The sequence below is a fragment of the Hemicordylus capensis genome, chromosome 15 (genome assembly GCF_027244095.1).
Source record: "Hemicordylus capensis ecotype Gifberg chromosome 15, rHemCap1.1.pri, whole genome shotgun sequence".
NCBI lineage: Eukaryota > Metazoa > Chordata > Lepidosauria > Squamata > Cordylidae > Hemicordylus > Hemicordylus capensis.
The window spans coordinates 14,586,463-14,613,920 of record NC_069671.1 but is presented as its reverse complement, the minus strand read 5'-3'; the positions used below and the strand labels follow the sequence as shown (position 1 = coordinate 14,613,920).

Below are 27,458 nucleotides of genomic sequence, written 5' to 3'. Positions count from 1 at the left end.
TCCTCTGAATTACCACTTCTCCTCCTCCCTTGCCCTGCTCCAGTATAGCAGTGACTTATTTTGCAGGATCTGTACTTCAAGATCTGTCCATTCATAGAGCATTTGAAAAGGCAGCTGGTAGAACAGCTGGCTGGAGGCCAATGGACTTGGAATGACCTGGTGAAATGAGTGTTACGGGTTGTTCTTCATAAGAAGGAAAGATTTTCTTCATTGTCTTAAGGCCTGTTTTCTTCGGGGCCAAAAGGCAGGATAAACATGAATAAAGACATTTCCGTGGTTTGCCTACCGCTGTGGCACTTGCTAGCTGATGTACCTTGGTGATCTTGTCTGTTTCTAGCAATGGGCACGGAGCATTTTTTGTGCATACCGCAGCAGCCTACTGTTTTATTCCATGTAAATAATACATGATTGCTTGCCATTGTGCCTGGCAATATTAACACTATAGCAGTAGTAGGCAGGTGCATGTATATCCAAGCATCTTAGACCTCTTATCATGGAGGTCTAGGCGGCGGTCTTATATCTTCCCAAACGAAACTGCTGAGACTTACCTTTTATTTATGATAGCTGAATATTCTAGGAAAGGTCTCTAAAGTATTCTCAGGGGTCCAGGACTTTACAGCCCCACTTTTGACTATGATCTTGCAGAGTGGTGCTCACAGGCGTCCTCATTCCTATTGTGGCTGGAGCAACTCCTGTAAATCAGTTAGAGAGCTTGGATTGAAAGCAGTATATAAAGACTAGTAGGTGAGGCCCATCATTGACTGGGCAAATTCATTTCGCGGAGATCTCACTTGTACAAAAGTGTAAGCAATATGTAATTAATGTTCTTGCAAGAGGGAAATAAAAGGACAATGAGCCATTTTTAGAAGCGTGGTATAGAAATCGAATGTATTATTATTATTATTTTGAAATTTTTAAGATTTCAACATCAAACATTATTAATTTTATTGAATAATTACCATATTTGGCAAATTTGAATCATTGTAAATTTTAATCTGAAAAAGATCTTCTGCTTCTTTTGAGCATGATATAATATTGGAATTATTGATCCGATTAATGTGTTAAAAATCTCAGAACAGTAACCGTTAAAATATGATTATATTCAGAATTTTTTTCTTTTTAATATAACTTCCACCCGCCAGCATGATCCAATGTAAAAACTAGTGCATTCAGCTAACTTAATTGGCAGGATTGTTCATGCAAAATTTGGAACATAGGAAGCTGCCTTATACCACGTCAGACCATTGGTCCATCTAGCTCAATATTGTCTATACAGGAGTCTCTCCCAGCCCTATGATACTTGGGATTTCTTCTAAAAAAATACACCACCCCCATTTGAACTTTTAGAGAGCATATTTTGTTGTTAAAAATTCCGCTAACTTCAGTGGCAGGATTGTGTTTGCAACATTTGATATCTGTAGGTCATTGGGAAGTATTCTAGAAGTATTAAGAGAGCCAGCGTGGTGTAGTGGTTAGAGTGCTGGACTAGGACCGAGGAGACCCAAGTTCAAATCCCCATTCAGCCATGAGACTTGCTGGGTGACTCTGGGCCAGTCAACTTCTCTTCTCGCTTCACAGGGTTGTTGTGAGGAGAAACTTAAGTATGCAGTACTCTGGGCTCCTTGGAGGAAAAGCAGGATATAAAGTGTAAAAATAAATAAAATAAAATACATAAATTTGGGAAGTATTCTAGTGTAAACCACCCTGAGCCACTTTAAGAAGGGCAGTATATAAATTGAGTAAATAAGTATGACTCTATTTTGTACAAACATACAAACAAATTCTTCAAAATATATAATAGATTTGTAGTAAATATTTGTAGTCATAACAAATAACTCATTCTTAATTCAGAGCTGCTCTTATTGTTGAAGTGAATGGGGATGGTCCTATATATGCCTTATTACCCCACACAAGGACTTGGATTAGCACCACAGTATTCCTCTCTTCCCCTGCCCACCAAATAATGTAAGCTCACTTTGACATTGTCGCAATAAATACAACTGATACTTTGCTTAAAACAATAGCAGTCTTAATTGATCTATTTCATAGTCTTCTTCTGGTGATGAGATGAAGCCATCATCCTTAAAGGAAATCTATCATAAGAAGCAAAGGGAAAGTAAGCAGTTTGTAGACTGGAATTTTTCTCCGTCACAATCGACTCATCCCCCTGAGGTAACAGTTTGCATTTCAGCCCCATGCTTTGGACTGGTTGCTTTGTCACACTTCAGATTGGCGGTCCTATTTCCGGCTCCAGAACCCAGTTAGTTCTTTGACATAAACCTAAGAAGTCAATCTTTGCAAGATGCAAAATCCATTATATACTATGCTAGTAACCTTTGTTCTCCTTTTCACTGATATAATCAGGAACACAAGGCAAGCAAGACTTATTTTAGCATATCTTATTTAGCATATCTTCACCATAATCTCTGCTGTCAGCATGACTTTATTTGACAAAATATGAATGCCTTTCTTAAATACAACTTGCAAACTGAGTAACTAATGTAGTTCTGTACCCACTAAATCATAGCTGTAACATACTTCCAAATAATTCCCATTAGAATTTCCATATTTTAATATCAGAATTAAAGCTTCTTTTGTAGGTAGCTGGGTATTTAGTTTCAGTTCCACTCACTGTGATGTGTTTTTCATAGATCCTGACCCTAGACCCAACGCTGCACATGAAACCAGGACAACAGAATCCAGAGCTACCTTCACACGGTGTCTATGGGACCCCAGAGAAGGTTTCTTTTTCTCCGGACTCCATGGCAGATCCTGCTTTTTTTGTTGATTCAGATATGGATTCATTTTCACACACAAGTACTGTAACATCACCTCAGTCTATTGGGTCTCCAAAGTATATTTCCAGTACAACAGTTTTGCACACAGGCTCCTGGAATAGCTGCATGTTCCAGAATGAAGCCAACGCCAGCAGTTCTTCACCTGTGCACATCGGTCATCCCAGCAACAAGATCCTAAACCCTGAGGAAGAAGACAACTTAACTCTAACTCCATCTTCAACTGCCGAGTCTCAGCCACTGTCTGCTGACAGTAGTTTACCAGAATATAGTATTTCGGTGACATGTATGGAAGATCCTGTGGTGCTGTCCAAGTAAGACTGATGTTAGATTTTTATTGTTTTTCTGCCTTAATTTGAAGCCACCTTGGTGGCCCATAATGGCGGAAAAGCCGTTTTTAAAAGCCAAAAACAAATAAAGTGAGAATGTTAAGTGTCAAAGGAGGGTTGCAATATCAAATAGTGCTGATTGAACACTTTTGTGTACTAATTTCCTGAAGGCCTTTTCAGTTGAGTAATGAAATCAATAAGCATTATTAGAGGTTTGCAGATAACCATTTGCCTGGTCATCTGTGGTGAGCAGCATTTTGTCTGAAGGCAACCAGTCTGAGAAGCTGGACTGAAGTTGACTATTTTTCCTTTTTAGGCTACAAATGATTGATTAATGATTATGTGTAGCCCGGTAGGTTTTCTGGACTTGTTTTGCAGAACTGTGTTTATCTACATTTTGTTAAAAGGGGATAACAGATTGGTCATGGTTTGTCTGAGGCCACCTTAAGGAGCTAGGAACATAGGAAGCTGCCTTCTACAGAGTCAGACCACTTGTCCATCTAGCTCAGTGTGGTCTACACAGACTGGCAGTTGCAGGCAGGAATCTCTCTCAGCCAAGGAAGGATTCCTTCATGCAAGCAAGTAGGTGCTCTTCCCCTTAGAGATAGGGCTGCTCTGGGAAGATCTTACAGTGCTCACATGTAGTCTCCCATTCAAATGCAAACCAGGGCAGGCCCTGCTTAGCAAAGGGGGCAATTCATGCTTGCTTTCACAAGACTATACTAGAGGATCTGTCTCTGCTTTGAGCTGTCTCTGCTTTGCACAGCATTATCCAGGAAAGGGAAGGAAGCAAACTCTTGAATTGTGACCAGATACTTTCACACAAAGAACTTAGAGAAACGAAGACTTTGGTAATTGAAATGGAGCAATTGCTTTTTGCTTAATGTTGCCAGTGGATTATACTGTGGATTGCCACCGTGGCACCTAATTAAAAGAGCTGCTTTGGCATGCCCAAGGCCTTGGACGTGGGTGGCCATTGAACAGCTGTGCTCCCTGCATCCTATGTCCTATGCAAGGAGTTTTGAAACTCCTCTCTGCTTCAGAAGAGGTTTGCTATATCACCTGGGAGGGCTACTGTTCAAGATGCACCAAACCCAAAGTTTGCTTGTGTGCACAGAACTAGTTATGCAGCTCTTTGGACCCTGGCTTTTTAGATATAGACATTTTTGTGGCAAAAAATCGTTCACATTCCTGTCTAGGCACGTTTTAGTAGATCTTTGTCGTTTTTAATTACCATTGTGAGGCCAATATGCGTATCTTCTGCCTCGAAAATATTGCCCTCTGCTAAGGTATAAAAGCATTCTGACACATTCTTTACAAAACAGGATCAGGCAGAATCTGAGGGAAAAACATGCCCGGCACATCGCTGATCTACGAGCTTATTATGATTCAGAGATTCAAAGCTTAAAACAGCAGCTGGAGGCAAGCCATCAGCCTCCTTTGGAAGACCTGAAGAAAATCAATCAAAATCTTGTTGACAGGTAATGCTCAAATTGTTTGGAGCGGTGTGCATATTATTTGTTGGTTTGTTTTTAAAGTTGTACTATCTTTAAACCACTTTGTAGATCCCTTGCTTCAGTTTTGAAGATGTAGGGCGCAGATATTGATGGCTAAATTAAAATATACCAGACCTGGTTGTGAAAACCTTGAGATGCCATTTAATTAGGGATGAGTTCTTAAAAACTCTGTCCTTAAAGCACAGAAAGTGAGCTGCCCCGTATATGAAGAATGGGAGCATTTCTGCAGAAAATAGCAGTTATCTTAAAGGTTAACTTTCAGCTTTCAGAATAATGTATTGATTTATCTTGGGTTGAAAAATTTTTGTTCTGTATTTTTGGTGGCCAAGGGTATATAGGAGGACCTTGTTAATTGCGGGTCTAGCACTCGCGATTTTGTGTATCTGTGATTGGGTAATTGGCACCCAGCCTTGGTATACACGGGGCGGGGGTGAAGGAGGAAAAAGGGTTAAATCTGTGGGTTGGGGGTGGCCAGAAATTAGCTTGTAGGTCATTTCTGGCTGACATTTTCACTGCTGGAGAGATCGGGAGCCATTTTATGGTTCAAAAACAAGACAAATACGGGTAGTATTTGGCCTATTTTCAGCACTGTGGACGACAGTAGGTCATGGTGAGGCCATTTTGGGATGATTGGGGGGTGGAACGGGGCAAAAATGGCCATTTTCGGCATCCAGGAACCTAAACCCATGGAACAGAACCCCCATGAATTTTATAGATCTAGATAAAATTATGTCTATATATAGGATTCTCTCTCTCTATATAGGAATCACCTGTATATGCTTCTTTGCTTATTTTAGGGACAGAACTAATGCAGCTTTGGAAACTAGATTCACAAAGTCATTATTTAAATAATTTGAGCCCAGGCTTTTTGAATCAGGCGTAAAGATTAAATATCTTAATTTATTTTATTGTATTTTTGAGCTTCTTTTTGGCAAACGTTTAACTTGTAGGTGTAACCAGTTGGAGGGAACACTAAGCGCTGCTAATAATCGCACACGAGCCCTTGAAAATAAAAATAACACCCTGGAAGTGGAAGTGGTAAGTACATGCAACGAATCAAATTGAGCTGCCAAATTTTTCTATTTGCACTTGAGCTGTAGATCTGGTTCCGCTTTGATCTTCAAAGCCAGCCATGGTGACGCACCCACCTACATGACCCTGTGGCCCGTTTATGCTTCATTTCAGACTGACTGGAGGGAGCGCTTCTATGCTGTCAGCAATACCACCAAAGCCTTACAAGAGCGTCTTGAAGAGATGCGCACCAGCGGCAAAGAGAAAGACAACACCATCAGCCGTCTGAAGAGGAGGCTAAAGGACCTCGAAGAAGCCTTTGAAAAAGCCTATAAGCTCTCCGATAATAAAGACGCCAGGTTAAAGGAAGAAAACAAGATGTTTCAAAATGTACGGAAATTCAGGATAATGTTTATAGTTGTGCTCCATGCCTGAGACTGTAGAAGTTAGGAGTTCGGTCGAGTAAGGAACACTACTGTAATCCAACAGGTGCAGTGTGAAGCAACCCTTAGTTGAGTCGATAGTCTCAAAAACTTGGAAGAACTCTTTATGGATGTTGCTAGTTTGGCTGGTCCTTAATGTAGATTTCTCTGGACCTTAGTTAACTCAGTGCGCGGCAGCTGTGAAAAAGGCAAATTCCATGCTAGGGATCATTAGAAAGGGGACTGACTAATGTCCTTATACAAATTTATGATGCAGCCATATTTGGAGTATTGCATATAATTCTGGTCAACATATCTTAAGCAGGACACTGTAGAACTGGAAAAGGTGCAGAAGAAGGCAACCCAGATGATCAGGGGCCTGGAGCACTTTCCTTCTGAGGAAAAGCTACAGCATCTGGGGCTTTTTCGTTTGGAAAAGAGGCGACCAAGGGGAGACATGAGAGAGGTGTATAAAATTATGCATGGAGTAGAGAGGACAGAGAGAAATTTCTCTCTCATCCACACATTAATACCAGGGGTCATCCCATGAAACTGAAGGCCAGGACATTTATGACTGACAAAAAGAAGTACTTTTTCACACAGCACATACATTAATCTGTGGAATTCTCTGCCACGGGATACGGTGGTGGCCACTAGCTTGGATAGCTTTAAAGGGGGCTTAGACAAATTCATGGAGGACAGGTCTATCAAAGGCTGCTAGTCTGGTGGCTATTGGCCACCTCCAGCCACAGAGGCAAGATGCTTCTGTACCAAACAATTGGCTTTGAACAGCTTCCAAGGGCAGCAACAGCAGGAGAGAGGGCCTGCCCTTACCTCTTGCCTGTGGACTTCTCGGAGGCATCTGGTGTCCCACTGTGGGAAAGAGGATGCTGGGGTAGATAGGCCTTGATCCAGCAGGGCTGTTCTTATGTTCTTATGACCTGCATTTCAGTTGTCTGCACTAAAACAAAGCACCTTTGTGGTAGGATCTCTCTTTAAAAAATAAACTCTGTTGACTCCAGGAGTCACCAGATGAGAAAAGAAGCACTTTGTGGGAAACGAAGCATTATCCTATTCTGCGTTAATCCAGATGAGTAGGTGTTGATTTTCAACCACAGGGAGACAGCTTTTGGTATCTTTTCCTGCTTGGTTTCTTTTTTGCCTCTGGTAGTTAAATAGATGTGTGTGATTAGTTCACACTCTGTATTTCTGGCAAGGTGATATTTTCTCACTGAAATTTTGATTTTAGTGGATTTCTCTGATGTTGATATTATTGAGTACAAGTTAGTAGGGCCTTTAGCTCCCTCTGCAGATTTTAGAATGTGTAGTTAATTTGCTGACACTGGGGTGACTTGCAGGTTGAGGAATAAATGTCGCCTCTCCTATTTGGCTGCTTGAATATTAGTTAAAACGTAACCTGGCTGGATTTTGACTTCAGTGGTTTTAAAATACTTTGCAGACTTTATGACAAGATGCTCTGGGATCTGGATCGTGATCCGTTGATTCCATAAGTAGATGGGTTCTGCGCCTGCGCAGGCACCTCTCGGGCCGACTAGGTAGCTCCTCGCGACGCCCAACCGCCCTTCTGCACGTGCTACTGATCACTACTTATACTGGGCGGTGGGCGTCTTCCGTTAGTTTCTGTTTGACCGCCATAGCGTTCAGACCTCGTTTGGGCTCCTCGGTAGCAAAAAGTAATTTATTTTCTTGACGGATATTATCGGCTATTTGGACTTTGGACTGTGTTTGTGGACTGGAATAAGGCTTTACGGACTAGTTTTGGAGAAAGATCGGACGGATTTTTTGGATTGACCTGGACTGTTAACGACAAACGCTTGAGAAATGGAGACAAAAACGACCTTCAAGCGATGTGTGAGGTGTCGGGCTAAGTTGCCCTCCACCGACCACCACGATTCCTGTCTGCTATGCCTAGGAGAGGAGCACAACACAGGGGCTTGCAAGATCTGTTGTGCCTTCTCTAAGCAGACGAGGACAAACCGAGCTCTGCGTCTGAGAGCGGCCCTGTATGAAGACGCGCTGCGCCCTCCCACCCCTCGACCTGAAACACTGTCGACATCGGCATCGGGGAGGGAGGTACACGGAGCTGTAGATTCACAGTCTAAAACCGTGTCCACCGCTACACCTTTTAAGAGACCCTTGCAGATCTCTTCTAAGGAACAGAAGCGGCGAGAAAAGAGGCTTCATCAGGAGGCTGCGGAAGCTGCCGGTACGGGGCACTCTAATCGGAGTGAACATAGGCGTGAGACCCCTTCACCATCATCGGTGCAAGCTTCTAGTCCAGTAGCGGATGCTACGGCTTCGCAGAGCACGCGCACCCCGTCAGCATCGACATCGAAGCCTCCTCAGGCATCGACATCGAAGAAGCCTTCGACATCGACACCTTCGACATCGACGCCTTCGACATCGAAGCCTTCGACATCGAAGGGAGAGCAAAGAGGAAAGGATCGCTCGGCTGCGACACCCTCGACATCGAAGGCGAGCAAGACTAAAGCCTCCTCGACATCGAGGCCGAGTGAGGACTCTCATCTGAGAAGGCGCCACTCACTGTCGCCAGCTCGTACACCACAGCAATCTCCATCAACCCCAAGGCAACAAGGTAGCCAACGCTCTGATGGGAGCGCAACTTCGGCTCTCAGGAAGTTGATGGACTCTGGCCCTAACACTCCAGCTGAGTCCACTTTTCAGGGTTTCCTGAGTGCCGGATTGGACGATGAAGAGGATGATGAGGAAGCAGTAGAGAGTCCTCCACCTCCTAAGACTCCATCACTTTCCCCAAGGGCTGCGGCTGAGAGCTTACTTCAATCACCCATGGCTGTAGTGCAACCATTGGCAGGCGTCGCGGATGGGAGTATACGCCACCCCACTTCACAGCCTGAGCACACTTGTGGTTTCAGACATTCTTTGCCGCATGACTATGCTGAGTACCTAAGGTGGAAGGCCATGCAACCTGCCCTACAACAACCGGTGGTGAGAGGTGATGTGTCACCTGCACCTGGGAATGGAGAAGGTGTACAAGACACCCCCCGGGAGGAGCAGGCTGTGCCTGTGAGGGCGCCACAGGACAAGCCTAGTGGAAAGCGAAAGAGAAAGAGCACCCCGCCTCCTCCAAGTCCTTCATCCAAGGAATCGTCTCCAACTTCGACGCAACGGGATTTTGAGTCTGACTATTCAGATTCAGATCACGCCAGTCGGCAGGTGGAGCCTTCATCTGAGGTTCCACCGCGTTTATCAAGATCCCCAACAGAAGAACTCAAGGCCTACCATTCCCTAATCAGAGAAATGGCAGAGGCATTGGGTTTGAACTTGCAACTACCTGAAACGGAGTCTGCTGACCCTGTGTACAACATGATGTTTCAGTCGAAATCTTCCCACCCTGTTTCTCTACCAATGATCCCTGCCATTGCCAAGGCGGCTAAATCAGCATGGGACAGCATACAATCGGCTAATCCGACATCAAAGCGCATAGAAAACTTATACAGGATCCTTGATGAAGAGAATACGTACCTGTTACGCCACCCGGATCCTAACTCCATGGTGGTGGATTGCGCGTCAACATCAAAAGGCAGCCGCCGGCATACAACTCCTGCGGACAAGGAGGGGAGGAAGATAGATGTTTTGGGTCGTAGATTATACGCCACATCGAGCCTAGCTATACGAATAGCAAATTATGCAGCTTGTATGGCTCGGTACACCCATCTGCTGTGGGACAACTTGCTGCATGATTCAACATCAATGTCCCCAGGAGAGCTACAAGTGAAACTTCATGAGGTGTTTGACAAGACAACGTCGGTGACAAAACAGCAACTGAGCACGTTCAAGCACTTGGCAGAGACAGAGTCAAGGGCCATGGTGACCGCAGTCACAATGCGGCGCCATGCTTGGCTGCGCGCAACATCGCTCCAGGGGGACATGAAAGACCGGGTGGAGAACCTGGCTTTCGATGGAAAGGGACTTTTCCATGAGACCACAGATGCCACTATGGAGACTCTAAAAAAATCTAAATTCACTGCAAAAACGTTTATGGCACCTACCTCAGCACCTAGTACTCGCACGTACAGTTATAATAAACAGCGTGCATACCGTTATCAGGATAGGAGAGATTATAGGAGGCAGAATAGGCCCTATCAGCGACCAAGGGGCTTCAACAACAACATCAAGAGCAAAAACCAAAGCGCTAGGAACAGCAAAGAAAGTACTAAGCAATCTTTTTGATTACTCTGTCAGCCCACTGCATTTAAGATCAATTGCCAGGACCACTGTCATCGGCCCTGTAGTTGCCAGCCCATCCATCAGACTGGCAAGCCATGCTATAGCGTGGCACAACATAACATCGGACAAGTGGGTTTTGAGAATAGTGGAAACGGGTTATGCAATAGAGTTCACAACCCAGCCCCCGTTCTCAGGCCTGCGTTTCACGAAGTCAACACCAGTGCTGGAAGAGGAGGTGAAGGTGTTATTGGAAAAAGGGGCGATTGCTCCAGTGCAGTGGGCAGAGAGGTTGACCGGATTCTACTCCCGCTATTTTCAAATACCCAAGCGGGATGGAGGGATTCGGGCAATCATGGACTTGAGGGACCTCAACGATTTTGTCTGGACCCGGAAGTTCAGAATGACAACGTTGCAGGAAATTCTACCCTTCCTGGAACAGGAGGAGTGGGCGGCAACGTTAGATTTGAAGGACGCCTACTTCCATGTGGGCATCCAAGAGAATTACCGGAAGTATCTTCGTTTTACAGTGGGGGAGGCGATATATCAGTATGCAGTCCTCCCTTTCGGATTGTCAACGGCCCCAAGGGTTTTTACCAAGGTGGTGGCAGTAATAGTTGCTTACCTTCGAACTCAAGGCCTGGTGGTTTACCCGTATCTGGACGACTGGCTCCTGGTGAGCAAGGACAGGAGGTTACTGGAAGCACAGATACAGATGCTCCTGCATCTTTTGGAGGACCTTGGGGTCACTGTGAACTGGAAAAAAACAAATTTGGTACCAAGGAAACAACTGAGCTTCATAGGGGCTACCCTGGATATGGAACAGCAGAGAGCGTTCTTGCCAAGGGAGAGATGCAGTCAGATCACTTCATTGGCAAGTCACTTCTTCTCCAATCCTGCACAAAGGGCGAGAAGCGTGCAAAGGCTGTTAGGCCTGATGGCCTCGTGCAACACGACCGTACGTTACACAAGGCTTCGAATGAGACCCCTGCAACGGTGGTACTTGGACCACTTTCGGCCCAATGTAGACAGCCAAAACATGCTACTGCGACTCCCCAAGAAGGTGCTTGCTTCACTGCAGTGGTGGAGGACAGAGGCAAATCTCTTAAAGGGAGTACCATTCCGGCCTCTTCTTCCGACGGCGTGGGTCACAACAGATGCTTCCCTTCAGGGATGGGGAGCACACTGCGGCCAGGATTGCACCCAGGGGCAGTGGACGCCTCAACAGGCTCTACTACATATCAACTACCTAGAACTGTTAGCCGCGTTCTTAGCACTGAGGGCTTTCGAACCCCAGCTGAGGGGTGTTGTGGTGCAAATCCACTTGGACAATACTACAGCAATAGCTTATCTGAACAGGCAGGGGGGTACGGTCTCACCAACACTTTGCACCTTGTCAATGAAATTGTGGAACTGGTGCATCATGCATGCCATTTATCCAGTGGCAATTCACATCCGGGGTGTGGACAATCACATAGCAGATGCTCTGAGTCGGAGCACGCAGATCAACCAGAAACACGAGTGGGAACTCAAACTGGAGTGTGTCAGAGATCTCTTCAGTCTCTGGGGTACCCCCGCGGTGGATGTATTTGCCACGGAGGGAAACAAGAAGTGCAAGAGATATTGTTCTCGTGCGGGGATAGGTGTGGGGTCTCTAGGAGACGCATTTCAATATGTGTGGAACAGGGGACTCCTTTACCTATTTCCGCCCATACCACTTCTCAATCGGGTGTTGGCACAGATTCTGAGGGACAGGGCCAATTGCATACTGATCGCCCCATGGTGGCCACGTCAAGCGTGGTTTGCCCTGCTGCTTCGCCTGTGCAGAGGAGACTTTTACCGTCTACCAGCAGTGTCGGATCTCCTACAGCGGGCGGAGGGAAGGATACTACACCCAGAAATCCAAACACTGAAATTAACAGCGTGGAGAATAAACTTCTGAGAACTATTCTGTTGAATAGTAGACGGAAGTCAACTAGGCATAGTTATTTATGTAAATGGAGAAGGTTTAGGGCATTTGCAAAATTAAATAAGTTCAATGCAAAGCGGGCATCAGTGCGCCAGGTTTTGCTGTATTTGACAAGTCTAAAATTAAGGGGCTTAGCAAATGTTTCTTTGAAGGTACATTTGGCAGCTTTATCTTCTAAACTCCCAGGATGGGATGGAAAGACTGTATTTACACATCCCGAATGTAGAAGGTTTATGAAGGGGCTGAATAATATGTACCCACCGCTTAAGGAACCTTTAGAGCAATGGAGTTTGTCATTGGTTCTTTCGGCATTGACAGAACAACCGTTTGAACCACTGCATGAGGCTAGCCTGAGGTTGCTAACACTTAAGACTGCATTCCTCATAGCAATAACCACAGCGAAAAGAGTGGGTGAATTGTCTGCGTTGAGAGCAGATAAGCCTTACACCCTGTTCTACCCACATAAAGTAGTTATGAGGCTTGATCCTAGTTTCCGCCCTAAGGTAGTCACAGAGTTCCATCTGAATCAGGAGGTGGTCTTGCCGACCTTTTTTAAGGACCCACAGACAACATTGGAGATAGCGCTTCACTCGTTGGATGTACGCAGGTGTTTGTTGTACTATTTGAAAGGGACAAAAGAATTCAGAAAGACAAATAAGCTGTTTGTGGCTTACAAGGGCAAGTGTAAGGGAAAATCAGTGTCTAGACAGCGTATTGCACATTGGTTGGTGGAGCTGATCCTATTAACTTATAGGCTGCAGGGGGTTACCCCACCTAAGACAGTAAGAGCTCACTCTACCAGGGCTTACTCGACATCAGCAGCTCATCTTTCCGGCATTAAGATGGATGACATCTGTGTGGCTGCAACCTGGTCTTCACAGCAGCCGTTTGTAAAACATTATGCAGTGGACCTCCGCATGGCGCGCCAGGCGGAATATGGGCGAAGTGTTTTGAAAAGGGTGTTGCCATAGAAGGCATCCTTCTGCACCCGCCACCAAAGGGGAGCAGCTAACTAATCACCCATCTACTTATGGAATCAACGGATCACGATCCAGATAAACAGGTTGCTTACCTGTAACAGGTGATCTGGTAGTGATCCGTTGAATCCATAAGACCCGCCCAGAAACCAACCCCACTGCAGAAGTATGAGGCACAGATAGAACATTGGGAAGCAGATTGCAAAGCGGTCTGCACAGAAAACTAACGGAAGACGCCCACCGCCCAGTATAAGTAGTGATCAGTAGCACGTGCAGAAGGGCGGTTGGGCGTCGCGAGGAGCTACCTAGTCGGCCCGAGAGGTGCCTGCGCAGGCGCAGAACCCATCTACTTATGGATTCAACGGATCACTACCAGATCACCTGTTACAGGTAAGCAACCTGTTTTTTTTGTTTTGTTAGCTTTTAGGAGAATATGAATCCCTTGGGAAAGAACACGAAAGAGTAAAGGTAAGGGGCAAATATATATTGCGCTAAGATGTCTTCATATGGAATGAAGTATAGATCAATCAAGATCTTTAGTTCAGTCTTTGACTGGAATAAGATAGAAGGAACATAGAAGCTATAACATGAACAACTATGACATTAATAACGGTAAGGCCTTTCGGTAAACCTCTAAAGGCATTAGATCTAAATGAGGAGGACCAAAGGCTGAAGACTCTTGGTGCCGGGGGCGGGGGGGGGTCAGGGGTGAGCTTTAAACATATACAGGATGTATGTTGTCCCAGTAACAGAATCCGACCCATTAAGAGGAAAGAGAGTGTCTTTATTGCCCCTTGGAAATGAGCCTTTGTTTGCCTGACACACTAGCGGAATGGGGTTACCCAGTGGTCACTACTCTAGCCCTGTACAACAAGATTGGTCACACACTGAGCCTCTGGACCCAAATGGCAGTGTAGGGAGCAGGAGGTGACCTGCTGGGCTTTAATCAGGGGCTCCCGTGGCAAGCCGGGGCGGCCTGGCCTATGCCTGCCTTGTGGGGGCTCAGATGTGGAGGGGAAGGGGGTTGCCGCACCCTGGGGCATGATCCTCTCTTCTCTGGGCAGCCTGAGAGCAAACGGAGGGGCCTCCCTCCAGGTGCCTCGCCTGGCTGGCTCCTAAATGTCTGCCTTGGCAGCAGAGCTGCTCCTGCCCTCGGCCTCCTTGCTGGAGCGGCCGTGGTGTGCCACCTTGCCAGTCACGTTTCCTCTTTGGTGTGGGCTGACCCCTCCACCCCACTGGCTCCACCAAGTGATGGCATGAGTCTGGGGCCAGATCCCAGATGTGTCGAAAACAGGGAATCCTTTTCCGGGGGGGGGGCTCAAGCTAGTGAGCAGAGCCACATGGGGCAAGGCAAAAAAGGCAGCCCAGAGTCACCAGCTAGTCCCAAGTGTGGGGCAGCCCTCCTTGATTCCAGAAGCGGTGACTAGGAACTAATCCTTGTTGATGAAGCAAAACCTCGCCCCATAGCATCCATCAGAGGAAGCTAAAACCAAGTTGGATCAGATACGTTGAAGGTATTTGTCATAATCTTTCACGAGCAGTAAGGAGAAGATCAGTGTGTGTGTGTGTGTGTGTGTGAGAGAGAGAGAGAAAACACACCTGCTGTAAACTTAATGTGTACTCTTCTTCCCCACAGGATACATTAAATATCACTGAGAACAAATTGCTTGATGCACACACTCAGATTTCTGATTTGAAAAGGTAAATGTGCCACTTAATCCTAGATGAGAAGACGACTGCAGTTTCAGATAGAAACGTAAAATATTAAAGTGCTTTTATATATTATTTTATTCAGCCTTGCAAATGAGTCTACAAATATCCCTCGCCCACATATACCAATGTTCTGCTTATTTTTATTTGTTTTACTTCTATCCCCACCTTTCTTCCATTATGAACTCCAGGCAGGGTCCAAAGGGTTCCCACCCTTTGATCAGACCTAGACTGATTTGGCTTCCGCCAGGGTGCTGCATTGTGTGCCACCTTCAGACCATGCCCTGGAGGTTGCTCACTGGTGACCGAAGCCAAAAGAGTACAAATGTTTGCAAAGGATCCCTGCCTAGTTGCCTGGAGTCTGTTTCTCCCTCATAGGCAATTAGCTATTTACAAGCTTATTTTACATTGTTTGGTATAGAATAGCACAAATTATGTACAGCAGTTTGTTCAGTTGGACTAACTTGATTTAATCTTTCCAAGTCCACCTGGGCTTGGGTTTCAAGGCCTATAGGAGAAGCTGCCATTTACTAAGTCAGACCATTGGTCCATCTAGCTCAGTATTTTCTACGCAGACTAGCAGCAACCAGCTTCTCTACTTTTCTGATGCAAAAGGATGTTGGGTTGAATCCTACAATTTAGGATTCCTGTGTCCCACTGAAATCGATGGGATTTTAGTTGTTTGTGATGCAGCAAGAGCTGAGCTTGAGTGGCTGCCCGATGTTATCCCAGCACTGTCCAGACTGAGAGAGAGTTGTTGGATGAAACTTATTTGGTGTCTTGGTTTTTAGACCGTCTTCTAAAATGGTGTGTCTGCTTCTGTTTTAGAACGGTCTCGAAACTTGAAGCTCAAATCAAGCAGTTAGAACACGAGAACCTGCTAAAATTTCGTCATTTAGCAGACAGTCACTTCAGAACATCTTATGCCAAGTAAGAAAATAACAAATATGCCCTTGTGAAGAATATGCCTATCTTTGAAGTTACTGTGACTTTAAGGAGGATGAACCAATTTCTGCTAATTAATACTTCTGGATAAGGAACAATGGCTATAATACAGCACATGCTAAAAAATGGCTTTCCTAGTAACGCAGTTCCCACTGACTTATTGCAACTCTTGCCTTGAATAATGTAGGGTGAGGTCATTTTAGGATATTGTGTGGAATGCTCTGCATTATGTAAAATGCTCTTGTGTTCATACCCTCCAGTGGTCCAGCACTCTGTTTGAAGAAAGCCTTGGCCAGATGTGGGTTAGGACTTCCTAAGGGCTTGCTAGTTAGGAATTCCTCTCCACAAGTCTTAGGATTTCCTTCCACTTCCTCTCTGGCCGCTCTTTCTCCTGCATTGAGGCAAGCAGGAGATTTTAATTTTCAGAAGTGTGTGTAAAATTTGTTTTAAACGTATGGAGAAGTTAGTGAATTTCATCCATGATTCTGTTCTTTATGAGTTACCAAATTTAGCAGAGCCTCATCTGCTATCTTTAGAATTACAAATATATAGGAAAGCAAATGAGATAAGGAAGGAAACTGTTCTAAAGAACTAATGGATTTTATGGGTGTCCATCACAATGGGGACAGCGAGCCTTGGTACGTATTTCTAATAGCTTAGCTTTCTTAAGAGTTGTACCACAGTTCTTGTAAAACTGGCTGAGAACTTTGAGAAATGACTAGGCTCTGAAGTGAAAGCAGCAAATGTGGTGTTCTAAAATTAGAGTGACACTAACTGATACTCTTGAAAATGCTTACATTTCTATAGACTCCATGTTAACAATGATATCTTGGGATTGTGTGTGTGTGTGTGTGTGTTCTCACTAATCTGGGTTTGTACAAGGCTGTCAACAAAGTGTGAACTTTTAATTAGTGGTAATGCTTTCTGTCCCAACAGCAAACTAGCAAGCTGTGATGTCAGCAGAAGGAAATGGCTGATACCAGGAGCAGAATATTCCATCTTCACAGGCCAGCCGTTAGAAGCCCAGGAGAATCCCAAAGATAATCGGCTTGAAGAGACCTTTGTGGCTTGCAGGTACGTTGCTTGCAGGCTTGGAACAGACAGCTGGGAGAAAGCCAGTTCCTGAATGGAGGAAGCCCTCTACTACTGTCTCTGCCCGTGTCAGCGTCCTGGGTACATTGTAGGGAGAAAGGCCCCCTTCTCGCCATAGCCCACTGCTGATGAACTTTGTTACAAGTTACAGAAGGACCCTGTTGCTGTGACTCTTACAGAATTACTCTCTTTTGTGTGTACAGTATTTAAAAAGGTTCCATGAAATGATTGCTCCTTGACTGCAGCTCTTTCTTAGCATGGCTGTCACCAGTGACTAGATATGCACAATCCCATCATGTGTCTTTTTAGGCGCTATTCGCCCCCAGAAAAGGATTCCTCTCCAGATCCCTCGCTTACCAGTGAAACTGTAAAAAAGGAAACGGAGGCCCCAGAAACGCCCATCTTAAAAGCCTTTAAAGAACTCGAGGAAAGGAGGGCCTTGAGAAGCTGTGGCGCTCGGACCGAGAAGGAGGAGGCGGCTTCTGCAAGTAAGTGGCCTTGAGGCTTCCCGCGTCTCGAGCCAGTGTCTGAATGCACGCGGGCAGTTGCACAAATCTGCAGGAGCGCGTGTGGTGTTTTTTTTTTTTTTTTTAAGGCCTTGAAAGAGGGTGGGGCGTGGTTGGCTGGCAAGCAGCAAGAGAGGGCTGTCCAGACCCGCTTTTGTCTCTTTAGTGAGAGGGAACGTCTTTGTGCAAAAAACGTCGGAAGAGTGTGGCCAGATTATTCTCTCCGGCAGGGAGTGTGCTGAAGGCAATCCCTGCTGCCTTGCCTTTAATCTCATTCCCAGTCTCTGATTCTTCTGACACACTCCCCGTGTCTTTAAAAAGGAGCCCATGGAGGAGATCTTGGGGTAGCACACTCCTCTTGAGTAGACAGCACTTAAAGCCACCACCTTCCACTGCTGCTTATTTCAGAAGCAACCAGCCGGCGTCCAACCGTTGGGTTTGATGAAACTGCTCTCAGTGCCAGCCGGTCCCCCGAGAAAGGCAGAGACCATCTCAGGCACAAAAGACACAGCTCTCCTAGCGGCCAGAGGTCTTCGTCTCTCCCGCCTTCCAGCAGGAAATCGAACACTCCAAGTAAGACTCGGTAGTTCCCAACCTGTGGTCCTTTAGATGTTGCCGGACTGCAACTCCCATCACCACCAGCTGCAGTAAATTGTGGTTGGGGGTGATGGGAGTTGTAGTTCAGCAGCATCTGGAGGACCACAGGGTGGGAGCCCTTGGTTTACAGGTTGCCGGCTTTATAGCTAGGGTGTGCTATAAGGTGTTTTTAAGAAAAATCGGTAAACGAACCTATTTAATCAGGCTTTTAATGTCTAGTGTCAATATTATAAATTGTTTTAATTGTTGTGTTCTTAGATTGTCAACCCCCCAGAGATTTGCCTATGGGGCAGTATAGAAATGTGCCAAGGAAATAAACACCTAGGGGGTGTGAGAGAGCCAGAGAGCGCGGGCTGTGCTGTGTCAGTGGTTGCCCCATTCAATCCTGGGCAGCCCAGCTGATTAGATAGGAGGGCCACTTTGATGGGTCGGGGGGTGGAACAGAACAAGTCCGATTCCACAGCCACCAGTTCCTCCACAGAGTTGCAGCTGAGGGTGCGGCGCAGCTGGTGCTCAGGGCTGGATTTGGACAAAGGACTCCTACGCTTCTGATTCTGACCCTGAAGCGTGCCACTTAAGCAGCAAGGCCCCGTGGGGAAAGTCCTTGAATAAGATCTCTTGGCTGCAAAGAACTGTGCGAGGAAACGCTTGCCGTGCCACAAAGCTGCAGGGGCGTGCTCTTCAACTCCAAGCCCTCACCAGCCGTTTCTCTTGGCAGCAAGGCGAGAGATCATGCTGACTCCAATTGCCGTGACCTACAGCCCAAAGCGGTCTCCCAAAGAGAACCTGTCTCCGGGATTTAGCCACTTGCTCAGCAGAACTGAGAACATGGTGACAAGGTAACAGACCGGCCCACCTTGCTTGGGGGCAGGGTGGTGGGTTCCAGAGGCGACAGGAGTATTGTCCAGATTTGAACAGAGGGTTGAATAAAGGACATCATGGCCTGGGGAACGGCGGGGTCACCAGGAAGCTCTGTAGCCACTTCTGGACCTGGGGATCTGCTGTGAACAGGCTGCGGGGTTGAAGAGGGGTGAGCTCAGCTAGCTTCCGTGCAGCCCACCTGTACACAGACTGTATTTCCTAGAACAGAGCAAATGAGTATTAACTACTGCAGTTAGGATCTGAGCAGCCTTTAGGTTTTCTTGTCAACTCAGCTGTTTCTTCAGACGGGCAGGAAACGACCTTTTGAGTCTCTCCATTCAGCCACTTCCTGTGATGATCAACATTAAATCTGGCCAGTATTCAGTGATGTGGGCAGGAAAAGCTGCTTACAAGTACATGCCTCTCCCTCTCCCTCCCCTGTCCCCCACCATACTAGGTTTGATGTTCTTCTTGATGATCTGGAAACTGCTCCTATGCCTGTCTCGCAATACAGCAGCCCTCGGAAAAAGCTCCAGTTTCTTTCAGTAGGTGACACAGAAGGTCAGTTTTCACAGTAGGTGAGATTTTGTTTTTCTAGGAAAAAATAAATAAAGGTCTGTCAGTGTATACCACACACCGAGATTCCTTGCATCCACAAGGATCATATTGCATGGAGCTCCCAAAAGCTGAGCATTGTATTAGGAACATAGGAAGCTGCCATATACTGAGTCAGACCATTGGTCCATCTAGCTCAGTATTGTCCTCACAGACTGGCAGCGGCTTCTCCAAGGTTGCAGGCAGGAATCTCTCTCAGCCTTATCTTGGAGATACTGCCAGGGAGGGAACTTGGAACCTTTGGCTCTTCCCAGAGCAGCTCCATCCCCTGAGGGGAAGATCTTACAGTGCTCAGACATTCTCTTTCCTGATGATCATCTTTCCTGATGATTATTTTTTCACAGTTGAATTCTTTGCTGCTGCTGCTACCAGCAAATGCTGTCCAAAGAATTGTTGGGTACTTTGCTGTTAACATCACATAAGTTGTAGAGAAGTATAATTTAGACAGACATCCAAGTAATGAAGTCTATCCAAGGAGGCTGTTTGGAACCCTGCACTAAAAATACATGTATCGATCAATGCAGTAAAAGAACTTGCTGATGGTTTGATGCTCAGCAAACATTGCATGTTCCAAGGGGATTTTTGCTGTGTGTTCTGAAGCCCACTGAGTTCAAATGGCAGAGGACAGTCTTGAGAGCTTTGTTAGAGTCACAAACCGTATCACTGTTCATTTGCTCTGGTCCAATGTGCATTGCTAATTGTGTTCCATAGCCAGCTGAAAATCCGATTTCTCCTTCTTGTTTTTGGAGCAGAAATGCAGCAAGCAAGTCCAGCTGAAACCAGCTGTGCAAAGCATTCCTCTTACGCAGCGGAGCCTTTGCGTGCAGGCACAAAAAGAGGCACCATGAGGCCAGCTTGGGAAGAGGAGAGCTCTGCATATGCTCAGGAGCCATGCCAGTCTTCAGCAGCACCAGCAGCTCATGAGGCAGATTTCAGACATGTTTCGAGGATTAAAACACTGGCTGAAACGGAGAGGCTTTTTGATGAGCTCGCACATGAAAAGCAGCAGGTAGAAACTTAAGTGCTTTCTCCCCCTCCCTCCTCCGTTCTGTCGTTTTTAGATCTATGTGTTTTGGCAAAGTGTCTTGCCTCCCCAGTAGCTGTAGGGCGCCGTGTTAAAGCTCTCGGTGTTGTGGATGATCAGAATCTCCGATTTCCGTAGGATAGATTCATTCAGATCCTGCTGAGGTCTATGAGGGTGGTGGAAAGGTCAATGCTTTTGCCCAGAGGCATGCTAAATGTGGTCTCGCTCACAGTAGGCCAGGTCTCAGTGGCACCCATACTGACCCAGAATTCGCTTGCCTCAAATGAAGTACGGTGACCTGTGCTAACTGGGAGGTTGGCCATGTGCTTGAGTCTCTCTGTGAGGTGCAATACGACCGCTTGATGCTACTGTGTTCAGACCCGTCTCCACTCTTCTTCCCCACTCCTGCCATTGCACCTCATTCAAAGCTCTCCCTGGGGAATAAAACTTCAAATGGGAAATAAACGAGGCTCTCTAAGCGCAGTAACACAAACAGAGGCTGGCAGGATGGCCAGTGACCTGGAAAAATGGCTCTGGCCGCTAGAACTTAAATGCAGCTTGACTGACTCCTGAAGCATCCGTAGGCTTGCTGCTAGTTGGTGTGCGTGTCCTTTTACTAGATAGAGGCCCAGTTAAGCCGAATACCTGGTACTGGAGGGAGAATGACTCTGCAAGCAAGACTGAACCAGGTAAGACTCCTGGTTTTTGTACTCCTGTGACGTGTGCGTTGATGGGGCATGAGTCGCTTGGTGGGGGCCGGGGGGCAAAGTCCGGGTGGCTCCCCTGCCCCCTCGGTGTTCTCTTGCGTGCGCCCCAAGCCACGCCCCCTGCCCCTGATGTCGGATGCAAGCGGGCGGGGCCAGTGCCGAGAACAGAGTTTCATTTCCCCTGTCCGCGGTTGAAAGGGGGCTCCTTTCCCTTTCATTTCGTTGTCAGCGGTTGATGGAATTGCTGAAAGGGAGCTCCTTACCCAGGAAGGAAAGCCACCTACAGAGGAGCCGCTTATAGGGGAAACGAAACACAGGGGAGGGGGCCAATGCCCTGGGGGAGAGTCCATCCCTCCTCAGCCAGGGGGCAAAGGGGCACCCTGGCTGAGGGGGAACTTGTGGGGGGGGGCTGGGATCAATTTCCCCCCATTTCTCAATGGCTGCTATGCCCCTGCATCAGAACCTAAAAGGGCGACAGAAGGAACTGTTCTGACGCAGCCTCCCTCCCTCCACCCCTTCTCTCAAGTGCATGCGTACGTGTTCATCGTTTGCAACCTTCAAGGCTAGACTTGCATGTGTGAATGGACTACCGCAGATGGAGCCCCACAGCTAAAAGTTGCATAATGCCTCAAACGTAGTGCTTCTCAGCTCATGTTTTGAACTAGCCCCTTAGTTTTTGTAAATCTTATTCTTGGAAATTAAACAGAGATATAGTTTTTTGCGGCGGGGGGGGGTGTCTCGCATTTCCCTAGATTTACTGATGTGTAACTACTTCTTCATCAGTGCTGTCCACTAGGGATGTGCGCGAACAGGTTCGAACACCCAGTGGATCGGAAGGTTCGAAAGCGGGGGGGGGTAACTTTATGGGTGGGGAAGGGTGCACTCCCCCCCTCTCTGCCATGTTTTCCCTGCTGCGTTTCCTCCACCGGTACTCACTTAAAAACTGATCCGGCAGGGTGGCAGCATACCTCCCTGCTGCCCCATCCTCTCCTCGGACCGGAAGTGACTGGAAGTAAGCCGTGCATGCGTACATGTCGTGCTCGCTTGTGCACATGCGCCGATGTGCGCAGATGCATGGGTTACTTCCAGTCACTTCTCGTCCGAGGAGAAGGGCAGGGAGGTATGCTTCTGCCCCGCCGGACTGGTTTTTAAGTGAGTGCCAGTGGGGGGAACGTGGGGGTGGGAAGTTCACCCTCCCCTGCCCTAAAAGTTATCCCCCCTCCCTCTTCGAACCAGTTCCTGCCAGTTCTGTGCACATCCCTACTGTCCACATGATAATGTTGTGTGTGTTTATGCATTGGGAAAGCTGTCGTCCCTCTGAGAAACCTGGCGAAAGTCTCGCTATAGTGTCAGTTTCCTTGTGTGGGGTTTGCTTCCCCCTATTCTTAAACTGAACATTGTGTGTGGATGTTCTCCTCAGGAAGCCTTGGAAGACCAGTTGGAAAGGATCAACAGAGAACTGGGCTCCGTCCGTATGGTCCTGAAGAGATTCCACGTTTTGCATACCTCGGCAAATATTTGAGATGTCTTTATTTACTTTGAGAGATCCTTGTGTTTGCACTAAAGTATAATAATTATGCACTCTGGGAATGCAAGTTGTTTTGTATTTTTGTAAACTCTGCCGCAGTTTGGCAATCATGTTTCCCTTTACACACAGCAACCTTTTGTATTGAGCCACATATATTTTAAAAACCTATTTTTCTTACACCTGAAGGAATTGATCTGCCAATTCTGTATTTTCCTACTTTTGATGACGTGTTAATAGTCTTCTTTTTAAGACAGCGGACACAAATTCTTTGTAAGTGCAGAGAAACAGAGGCAGCTTGTTTTGTTTGTTTGTTTAATCATGTAGCAATAGATTTTTGCGGTGCCCCCTCTGCTCACCGGTTTTTGTAGCGCTAGATACCTGTCTTGTAAAGTAAATTATGATGAAGTATGGGTTTTTTATTTATGCTAAACATGAAATTGCAGCTTCTTGCTGTGAAGTGAGCTCCAGTCCTTCCACAGCTTGTAGTTCAGATATGGCATCTTATTTCATGAACTCCCTTCTCTCTCTCCCCACCCGCTGCCCACTCTCCAGTTGCAGCACGGTGTTTTCAGTTAAGTGCAGGCTGAGAAGACTATTGGAATATCTATATAAATGCACAGCAATATACTAGTGGGGAAATATTTTTAAAGTGTTATTTTGCATGTTTGTCACAGAAATATGAATTAAAACTGAGTTACCTAAAGTGAAGAAGTCGGGAGTCATTTTTTTTTAAACTTGCTGGGAACGTTGGGGGTTAACTTCTAGGATTGACTACTCTGTGTGACCTGCAACTTATTTTACACTTCTATCTGCAACTTATTTTACACTTCTATCCCACTTTTCTTCCAAGGAGCCCAGAGCAGTGTACATGGTTATGTTTATCTCCACCACAAGCCAGTGAGGTAGGGTAGGCTGAGAGAAAAGTGACTGGCCCAGAGTCACCTAGGAAGTTTGATGGCCGATGGGAATTTGAACTTGGCTCTGCCCAGTCCTAATGCAACACTCTAACCACTATATCACACTGCTGACCTTTGCAGACACAGACTTTCTGTAGTTGCCCTTGGATAGGGAGGGCTCTGGGCAACTCCTTGCTCACTGGCAGTGATGGAAAATGTGGGCGCACAGACTCCTGTGGCTCTGTGCTCTTGATGACAACCATAGAGCCATATGGATGATTATTTCTTACTTCGGCACTCTGAGTTTAGTCTTCTTTTTCCCAACAATAATTGAGGCACTTATTGAGGCAGTGGAGCATATAGGACTGCTTCTGTCATTAAGGGCTTGCCATGTAGAGAAAATAATATAACACACTCTCTTTTCAGATCCATCAGTCTTAAGATAACACTCTGATAAGAGCCCTGCTGTTCCTCCTTTACTCCATTAAAAAAAAAAAACAAGTCATTGGCATTCCCTCCACCTTCCAGTTAAAGACCCCATCAGGAGTCATTCAGAGATAAATATTGCTGTAAGAATTTGTTTGTGGGATTTAAAAAAACAAACCCAAAGGACTCTTTATCTTTTTCCATGGCAAAGTGTTCAACTCTAGCAGGTGGCCCTTACCAACACTTCTGCATTTGTCTTCATAAAATGTCTTGAAGTGTGCTCCCAAGCACACAAGCACTGTTTCTCTCCCCTACCAATTTCACCAAAAATATCTGGAGGCACCATACCTCAGCCTGTAATCCTGGTCATGTTGAACTTTTCTAATGCAAAAACATTCACACGTAGGCAACTGCAATGTTTTCCTAGGCTGTTTTGGTTCTCAGTTGGTGTTTCGTGGGGAGAGCCAAGATGGCAAAGAGAGTGCTGTGTTAGGTGTGTGTGTTGTTGTTATTTAGTAATGTTACGTAGCTGTTGCTCACTGAAAGAGGGTCTCATCCATGAGCTCTTGAAATCCCAGAATGCTCTGGGGAGTCAGACACCAGCACATTGAGAAGGAGAAGAATCTTCCCCTACTCTTGGAGAAGATTCTCTGTTTAAATGATCTCCATGACTAGAGCAGTATGAGACCGGCAAAGCCAACCCGATAATGATGTCCTGAATGCAGATCATGCTTTCAAGTAACAGCAGAATAGAGGGTTGGTGCCCTGACACATGTTTGTTCTTCCTGTGATGGCTGTAGCATAAGCACAACTTGATGTATTAACTTTCTTTAACAGATGTAAAAGTTGCCTTCTGGAAACCTACCAGGGCCGATTCCAGCAATTAAAAACAAAACAAAATAAAAAGTAGAACAGAGCAGCAATAAATCATGATGTGATATAAATGTTTGGTGGAGCAAGATGAAAAGAACCCTAAGGATGGCGTGAAACAACCAAAAACAAATGCCCAGGTGAGTCTTCCCACAACTGGCTGAACTCAAAGAATTGGGTGTAGGATGTGTCAACAGGTCCACACTTCACCTCCTCTGCTCGAACGGGGGTTCCCAACTTTTTAAAACAAGCGTACCCCTTCTGTTGCAAACCTTCAGCCCATGTACCCCATAGAGATTTTCTGTAGGGGCTCTCTGTGTACACGTAAATGTCCTGAGATGGGCCATTCCAGACACTGGCTTACATCCAGATGTATCCTAAACAGTCTTGAAGTCTGACAAGTCTACTTGTTCCATTGATTTTAATGAGAGTACTTGGTGCGAATTTTCTGAAGCCTGCGATTCGGCACGTAACTAGCCAGCCAGGAGAAGAGAAGGAAGCACTTCACCTCCCTCCCCTTCTGCAGTGGACACATCGCTGAAGACGCACCTGCTTCAAGCCGGCAATCCTCAGTTGGGGAACAAATAGTGCGGCTGCAATGTGGGGAGGCAGGAGGGCTCTGAGTACCCCCTGAGAGCCCTTCCAGAACCCCGAGGGGTGCTCGTTCCTCTGTTGGGAACCTCGTGCTAGAAAAATAGCACTTTGAACCTGTGATCGCACTTCAGCTGTGACCGAGTGCTCGATCTGCAGCTCTGGGATAAATCTCGAGTGCAGACTTGTTCCTATTCTCCAAAGAGCACCTATTTTCATACATTAAAAATACATACATTTATGTAAATTGTAATTTATTTTCCTCTCCTGAGAATTCGTGCTCATTCTTGCATCTAAGCTACTCCCTCCTCTTCCAGAGCTGCTGGCACATCCACTGTTTGGACAGAGTATTTGTGTGTGGTTCACGATTGCTCTGGCCAACCGTTTTGCAGAGTTTAGAAAAGGATTAAGCTAGGTCCTTAAGTTTAGGTCATAGACTCACTGGCATCATGGAAGAGGAAAATCAGGAGCACACCTGAGAGTTACTTAGCATGTTATTTTTATTTTATTTTTTAATTTATTTTTTACATTTTATATCCCACTCTTCCTCCAAGGAGCTCAGAGCGGTGTACTACATACTTAGGTTTCTCCTCACAACAACAACCCTGTGAAGTAGGTTAGGCTGAGAGAGAAGTGACAGGCCCAGAGTCACTCAGCTAGTTTTGTGGCTGAATGGGGATTTGAACTCGGGTCTCCCTGGTCCTAGTCCAGCACTCTAGCCACTACACCACGCTGGCTCCCTTTCTTTTTTGCTTCCAGCCTTTCTAGCTCAGCTCAGTTCTTGGGCGATTGACAGCAGAACTAACCACAAAGCTGGAGGAGGCACCATAAGGAGGGGGTGATCAGGCTGAAACCTGGGCATCTCCCCTCAAACATGGGAGAATTTGCAGGTCTGCACAAGAGAACCAGGTATCTTAAACCAAAAGGGGGAAGAGGGAAATGTGGTGGGTGGGTGGGTGGGAGGAAGCTGGGATTACACACAGTACTGGCTTGTTCACACAACCCGGAATAGGGTTGGAGGAGCCTCCAGCCAAGGGAGCAGAGCTGTGCACATTTCTGATCTGTGGTCGTGTAAACTCAAAAAGCAAAGTAGGAGAACATAACATAAGAAGAGCTCAAGGCCTCTCTACTCCAGCGTCCTGTTTCCCACAGTGGCCCACCAGATGCCTCTGAGAAGCCCACAGGCAGGAGTTGAAAGGGGCCTGCCCTCCCTCCTGCTGTGACTCCCCTGCAACTGGTACTCAGAGGCATCTAGCCACCAGACTAGTAGTCATTGATAGACCTTGTCTGAGCCCCTTTTGAAGCCATCCAGGCTAGTGACTGACCATCACCACATCCAACATGGAAGTGGGAAGGCTTTTGGCCACTTTCAGTAAAATGCTGGGGACAGAATAGGGTCCATCTGACCCTCCTCCACGCTCACGCTCCCCGCCTCCTCTGCCCTCTATTTCTGTGTGCCACATGGCCGGAGATCGAGAGGGACCGCCCGCTCTCCTAACCTAACCTGCCTGCCTGACCCTGTTTCGGGCCATGTCAACCAGCCTATGGGAATGTCGTGGTGAGACCAGGACGGGAGAGATCCCGGCCAGAGCCCCCTGAGCTGACCCCATCTCGTTGCTCCTCCTCGGCTTCCCCTTCCTCACCGTCTTGTTGCGAGGTTGTGACAGCTGTTTCGCTGAGCTCCTCGGAGAAAGGCCTGGATAAAGAGGTTAGAAATCGACACGTCCCCTAGAAGGGCCCGGCTGCGTAGACTCCAGTTTTGAGTATCGCCTTAATCTCTTGCTTACTCGGCACCTAATGGTTCGTTCTGGCTTCGCCGGGGCCATTAAGAGCCTGTCTCGGA

At 46.6% G+C, this 27,458-nt stretch overlaps 1 protein-coding gene across 14 annotated transcripts in view; it reads left to right on the top strand.

The window, feature by feature from the left end:
• The window catches only part of MPHOSPH9 (M-phase phosphoprotein 9), a 44,185-nt gene extending 18,330 nt beyond the window's left edge, over nt 1–25,855 (top strand). For 9 of the 14 annotated variants that reach the window (XM_053279428.1, XM_053279429.1, XM_053279421.1 and 6 more), the window contains 16 exons: nt 2,050–2,172; nt 2,652–3,109; nt 4,450–4,605; nt 5,592–5,679; nt 5,827–6,042; nt 13,668–13,715; nt 14,884–14,948; nt 15,786–15,887; nt 16,839–16,976; nt 17,304–17,482; nt 17,909–18,073; nt 18,816–18,936; nt 19,416–19,519; nt 20,326–20,582; nt 21,218–21,286; nt 22,725–23,535. In XM_053279428.1, coding sequence (XP_053135403.1) covers nt 2,050–2,172; nt 2,652–3,109; nt 4,450–4,605; nt 5,592–5,679; nt 5,827–6,042; nt 13,668–13,715; nt 14,884–14,948; nt 15,786–15,887; nt 16,839–16,976; nt 17,304–17,482; nt 17,909–18,073; nt 18,816–18,936; nt 19,416–19,519; nt 20,326–20,582; nt 21,218–21,286; nt 22,725–22,826 — 2,391 coding nt within the window. In that variant the 3' untranslated portion in view covers nt 22,827–23,535. Of the gene's footprint in view, nt 1–2,049; nt 2,173–2,651; nt 3,110–4,449; nt 4,606–5,591; nt 5,680–5,826; nt 6,043–13,667; nt 13,716–14,883; nt 14,949–15,785; nt 15,888–16,838; nt 16,977–17,303; nt 17,483–17,908; nt 18,074–18,815; nt 18,937–19,415; nt 19,537–20,325; nt 20,583–21,217; nt 21,287–22,724; nt 23,536–24,991 lie in introns of those variants that run through there. The other 5 variants (XR_008312456.1, XM_053279431.1, XM_053279430.1 and 2 more) reach the window with 5 other exon arrangements.
• Nucleotides 25,856–27,458: the final 1,603 nt, after the last annotated feature.